Source organism: Bremia lactucae, assembly GCF_004359215.1.
Source record: "Bremia lactucae strain SF5 chromosome Unknown BlacSF5_NotPlaced_201_SHOA01000006.1_244224bp, whole genome shotgun sequence".
NCBI lineage: Eukaryota > Oomycota > Peronosporomycetes > Peronosporales > Peronosporaceae > Bremia > Bremia lactucae.
The window spans coordinates 1-5,849 of record NW_027152052.1 but is presented as its reverse complement, the minus strand read 5'-3'; the positions used below and the strand labels follow the sequence as shown (position 1 = coordinate 5,849).

At 51.5% G+C, this 5,849-nt stretch overlaps 3 protein-coding genes across 3 annotated transcripts; 1 reads left to right on the top strand and 2 right to left on the bottom strand.

Annotated features, from left to right (window-relative positions):
- Window positions 1-761: 761 nt before the first annotated feature.
- Window positions 762-1,405, bottom strand: CCR75_001934 (uncharacterized protein; the record flags this gene model as incomplete). Its single annotated transcript, XM_067960035.1, has 2 exons — window positions 762-1,141; window positions 1,162-1,405. The coding sequence occupies 2 exons, from the start codon at window positions 1,403-1,405 to the stop codon at window positions 762-764; spliced, it is 624 nt and encodes a 207-aa protein (XP_067820824.1).
- Window positions 849-1,334, top strand: CCR75_001935 (uncharacterized protein; the record flags this gene model as incomplete). Its single annotated transcript, XM_067960036.1, has 2 exons — window positions 849-1,012; window positions 1,217-1,334. 2 exons carry the CDS (start codon window positions 849-851, stop codon window positions 1,332-1,334), a joined length of 282 nt encoding a protein of 93 aa, XP_067820825.1.
- A 1,789-nt stretch (window positions 1,406-3,194) lies between the features above and the next one.
- CCR75_001936 (uncharacterized protein) lies at window positions 3,195-5,454 on the bottom strand (the record flags this gene model as incomplete). The annotated part of the gene is made up of 6 exons (XM_067960037.1): window positions 3,195-3,473; window positions 3,553-3,819; window positions 3,846-4,490; window positions 4,574-4,978; window positions 5,109-5,216; window positions 5,386-5,454. 6 exons carry the CDS (start codon window positions 5,452-5,454, stop codon window positions 3,195-3,197), a joined length of 1,773 nt encoding a protein of 590 aa, XP_067820826.1.
- Between the last annotated feature and the right edge of the window lie 395 nt (window positions 5,455-5,849).

Here is a 5,849-nt window from a genome sequence, read left to right as displayed (position 1 = left end):
CTATTTTTACCAATTAAAATGTTATCTCTATATATATCATTTAATATGTATTACGAGCGTATCTTAATCGATACCTCGCGTGACTGATGACGCTAGCCGTCATCATGGATGACGCTGGGCGTCATCCCTCCTAATGTGAATGCACCCATGTGCATCACATCCACAAGGGTTGGTCACAAATGTGCACCACATCCGAGTGTTGGGTCTAATTACTATTAATTAGTAATTGACCATCCCCTGAAGTACCAAATGTACTTAATGGGGACTGTGTAACATTAGGGCAACTTTAGCCCGTTACACTAATCTGTCACGCACCTGGAGCGTTGAGATTCGACCAAGCCAAACGAAATCTGTATTTGCTTGGTTATTTGATGGAAAATCGAGAATGAGAAAATCCTAAATAGACTAATCCTAAGAAATGAATGCATCGGCAAAGCCGGCATGCACTCGCAATGGCAGCGCCAATGAAAAGGAAAGACTTGAACTTGCTGTTGCTGTTCATCTTGGCTGCGACACCGTTCATCCATTCCGGAATATCGGCTGGAGGTGATGCGGCGTTCTGGTTGCGTTACAGTCCCTTTCGAAAAACGCGCTCACGGTCGGAACGGCGAGGCGTTTAGATGATCGTACGAGTCGGGGATTACGGCGTATAGGCGCTGGTGTTGCGGTTGACGGCTGAAGAAGCGGCGGCAAAGACGGTGTGGTTGGTGAGCGGCGTCATGGTGCTGCGAAAGCTGCAGACGATTGTAGGAATTCGTCAATCAGGCCATGGGCTTGTGCGAGGTTGACCTCTGGTTCCCACATGTCGCGTTCGTCACGGCCCAGCGAACCTTAGACTGACGGATGCCATGACGGGTGCGCTGACCGATGATGGCACGCACTTGGTTGCCTTCAGTGCCATCGCGTATGATGAGACAAGGCATGTTGTTGAGGCGCTTGTCATTGGTATCTTCGGCGTACGGCTGCAAATACGCGACATGAAACTCATCGTGGAGACGAACAGCAGGAGGAAGTAAGATATGGTAGGTGTCTGGATTCGTACGCTGGATGATCTTGTAGGTACCAATAAATCGAGCGGTTAACATGCAGCGGTCCTTGGCACCAATCTGTGTCAAATCGAGATTGAGAGTGTCGAGAAGGACTTGATATCCGACAGCGTACTGGACATCAGGCCGATTGCGGTCGTAAAAGTGTTTTTTGGTTGCTTGTGCTGTAGTAAGAGCGTCACCACATCGCTGGAGAATCTGCTTTTGGTGATCGACAAAGCGAAGAGCATTGCTGGGATTTGTGGTCGATCCAGCAGGGTGATGTCATCGAATGCACGTCGCTTGTAGCCCAGATCGGCCATGAATGGAGACATGCCGGTTCTGGCGTGCTGGCAGGAGTTGTCCGCGAACTCGGCCATGGGGAGGAGTTCGTCCTAGTCGTCTTGAGTAGGGGAAATGTACGCACGCAGGTAGTCATTGTATAATTGGTGGCTGCACTCGTTCTTTACGTCCGTAGACGGCTTGAAAGCCGTGCTCGTGTGCAGCTGCGAGCCCTGGGACGCGGATGCTGCTTTCCAAAAGGCAGATAAAAACCGGGAATAACGTTTACTCACAATAGAGTCGGAAAATCCGAGGAGCCGAACATATTCACGCACAAACAGGCGTGCCGCGTCGGGAGAAGAAGTGGATTTCGTGGTTAGCAGAAAATGCGCACGCTTGGATATCGATCCAGTACAACGAAAATAGTGTCGGAACCGAAGAGGGAGGCACGTGGAAGATCGGGCATGAAGTCCATCATAATATGGGTTCAGAGCTTGTGCGGGATATCCAACGGTGAAGGAGGCCGGCGGGCTTGCGCTGAGATTCTTTGATCCGTTGACAGAGTTCACGCGTTTGTGCGTACTTGGCGACCGTCTTGTGCATGTTGAGCCAATAGAAATTGCGCTGGACATTAGCGAGCGTCTTGGTCGTGCCGGGATGACCACGAGCGGCACTGTCGTGGCACTCAAACAAAACAGCGATGCGACGATCTTCGCATGTCGGCCACGGAGACGCCGAGGAGCGTCGGCATCAGGCTGGAGAAACAAAAGATTGTCGTCCACAAAGAAGTGCTTTATGTTCGCGCGGATGGCGTGATTTCAACTCAACTGGAGCTGCGTCTGCCGTGGATTCAAGAGCTAGGTGCTCGAGCAGCGGTCCGAATTGTTGGTCGTCGCCATAGAAAAGCTTACACTGGCCCTGGATAGATGGACGCTGGCGCATGTAATGCTGGAACGCTTCGTCCGCTGTGGTGTGTGGCTGCTGGTCACGAAGCTGCGCCAAAAGCGCACTTGGCGAGACGTGGCTCGGGTTTTCGTCGGGCTCTAGTATGGAACTACGGGAAATAGCGTCCGCAACCACATTTGTATTGCCCAGGATCCATCAAAAATCAAGGCTGGTACAAACTCAACTCATTGAGCCAGCCTGCAAGTCCTTGTGAGCATATCGTCTGGTGCAAGATGGACTCGAGCGTGCGATGGTCAGTTTCGATGAAAATACTTATTAATAGACATGCTACGATCGCATGGCGTGCAACGCAGCAAGCAGCACCTTCTCTCGAGTGGAGTACATGTGCTCAATCGGCGAGAGATTTTGCCACCGTAGGCGCACGCGCTCGCGTCCGTCGTAACCAAGTTGGAACAGGTATCCACCGACTGCGTAGTCTGACGCGTCCATCTTGACATGGAAATCGCACGATGAGTCGGGATGGCACAATATAAGAGGCGAAGAGAGATGCGTCTGATGCTAGTGGAAACAGCGGAGCTGTTCTTCACCGAGTACAATCGACTCGTGCTTGGTCTTGCCCTTGGTAGCGTCAGTAAGTGATGCTGCGAGTGATACAAAGCAGTCGCAGTTCTTGAGCACGTAAGCGCACGTTCCACGAAACGACTGAAGCTCGCGCTTGGTTCTTGGGACTGGCCACTCCGATATCGATCGGATCTTACCAGGGTTCTGCGTACGCCATTTCGGTCAATGTAATCATTTAGACACAAAATTTCTTCAGCACAGAACGTGCACTTCGAGAGTTTCACGTACAACTGCTGCTCTTAGCAGCGAGCGAGTACTTGATCCGGCGCGTCGTGATGGTCCGTGATAGAGCCGGTCGTGGTGGACACAAAAATATCATCAAGTACGCGTGGCAGAAATCGCTTGGTCACTAAAATCGGACTAGATTGGGCGATTGAAAGCCGCAAGCCTGCAGGAGAGGCACATAGGCGTAATTAAGTACTCGAATAGGTCATTTGGAGTGGAGAACGCGGTGTAGGGGATGTTGCTCTCTCGCAGGCGCACCTGGAAGAAGCCCCACTGTAGAGCGAGCGCGGAGAACCAGCGCCCCTTCGCCATGCCGTCGTAGATATCTTCTTTACGTGATATTAGTGTGGCTGGCACGCGGACACGTCCGTTAATTGCTCGGAAATTGTGAACAATGCGCCACCCGACAGCTTTCTTAACACAAAACGTTGGCGATGAAAATGGAGACTTGGGTGGGCGGATAGTTCAGGCCGCGAGCATTTCATTTGTCAACTCGCGCGGCTTCTTTCTGCTCGTTGCTGAGTCGGAACTGTTTGCGCGCAACTGGCGAAGAATCGTTCAGATCGATCTCGGCCTTGATATCAATCGTACGCGTGGGCGGCGTTGACGGCAACTCCTTCTGAAACACTGTGTCCTTGTACTTCAAGGCAACCTGTTGGACAGGGCGGTTCTCAAGCGCGTCCCAACTGGTAGCTTTTTGTCGCGTGGCCTTTTCTGTAGCTTGCAGCAAGAAACAGAACTCGCCATCGGAGGTCTCGAGCTGCCGCAATTAACGCGACAAATTACAGACGTCGGCTCAGCCACCGACGCGTACGTGTGCTTTGCATAGTAAAGCATTCCTTCGTGGTGGGATGGCGGGTGGTGCGACTTGCCGAGTGTGGACTTCTTACGAACGCCACCGACTGTTTTGGCGACACCCTCACGCACACACGGGCGAGACGGCGTCCTAATTTTAGACTTACGGGCTTTGATGACCATGTTCTGCCAATCAATTCGGGGATTCACCTCATGAAGCCACGGCATTCCTAAAAGGATATGCTTTTCTTGGGGACACTCATAACAAAAGCGTCGGTCTGTATTTGGGAAATCCATGCAACTTGACCCACAACTGAGTAACCGTGGAATAATATACTGTTGATTGTTGCCGATGCATAGTTTGAGCGGCTTGGCACACTCAACAACTGGGAGATCGAGTCGCTCGACCACGCGTGGATCAACGGCATTGAATGAGGTGCCGTTGTCAATAAATCCGCTGATTGTGGAGTTGCTGATGGTAGCAGCGTGAGAAAGGTAGCAGTAAATCTTTCCGACGCCGGCATACCATAGGCTCATTGCTGTGATAGTGGAACGCGGGTGGCGTAGAACGAAGGTGGCCGGCGGAGCGTGTACTTGTAGCACGTTTCGGTTCTTCCGGCTCGGTAGGCGGCCGACCTACCGAGCCTAAGCGTTTTTTGGCTTGCCGGCCATGGCTGCTTCAGCAGCTTTCTTGCGGCAGCAAATATCCATCGAGTAACCGTCCCGGTACAGAATGAGCACCAGAATTTCTGACCACTCGGCTTGGCTGGACCGCCAGTTTTCTTGTCGCCTGGCGTCGGCAGCTTCGTGGCGGACTTGGCGACAGTGTCTGGTTTGTGACTCGTATGCCCTGGACGCGAATCCTCAAATCGCTGAGCGAGCTCAATGGTGTCCTGCAGCGTCTTCGGGATATTCTGAGAAATGAAATTAGCCGTCTCAGATTTGAGATTCTGCTGATTAAACCGACGCTTTATGGACTCAGGCACGTCATCTGATAGCTGCGACATGAAATGCAAAAACTTTGTCGTGTACGCTTGCTGAGATCCTTGGAACCGCAACTCGAACAACTTGGTCAAAAACTTCATCTTAAAGTCACGGTCACGAAACCGTTTACGGATCTTGTCCTTGAATAGACCCAATGTGTGCACAGTGCAGTGCACATGCTGGCACTGGGCTGCCGTTTTCGTCCTTGCCGAGCGACTGCATGAAGTCACATTACCACGTCTTGGCTATCGGCCCAAGGTTAGCGAACACAGTGCCCACAAACTCGTCCGACGTTTCACTCTCCATCTCGTCGCGGTACTGAGCATAATACTGCTCAGCGCTGATGATCCAGAGCTCCAGGTCTTCCGTTTCTTGGCCCTTAAGAGATTATACCAACTAAAAATCAAGCGGATACAGTATTCGTTTGGCCCGGTCGAGTCTCAACGCTCCAAGTGCGTGACACTTAATTAACTATTGAAACGCTCCATCAGGAAGCGGGTGAGCTGTCATTCGCGAAAACTCAATTTTTATTTGATTAATGAATAACCATGAAAGCCGAAACCCAAGACCACGTCAGGCGAGACGCCAGCGTGAGGAAGACAACGCAACGTAGCATGCTAATGAGCAAGCCGCCAACGCTGCAGGTTCGAAGCCTTAAGCTCAAGACCCCGTCGCGGCTCCAAGCCAAGCGTCACCACAGCCCGCGCCGTAATCGGCGTTTGATATGGGTCATTTTTCAAGATCATTATGCATGCATAACAGCAGCAGCAACAACAGTTCAATGCGTTTATGGCGTAAAGGACTGCCCTTCAAGCGCAGCTGCGCCTGCCACAGAAAAGAAGGGCAAGCCGCCAATAGAAAGGGGTAGCTGTCACGCGAAACGTGATGCGTATTTTTATTATCATCTAACATGGACATGTTTGATGATGGAATAGTGGTCCTTGGACGGACAACAAAGTGTTACCATGTGTAACGGGGCACTACTGATTTGTACTGCTTCAGTACGATTCC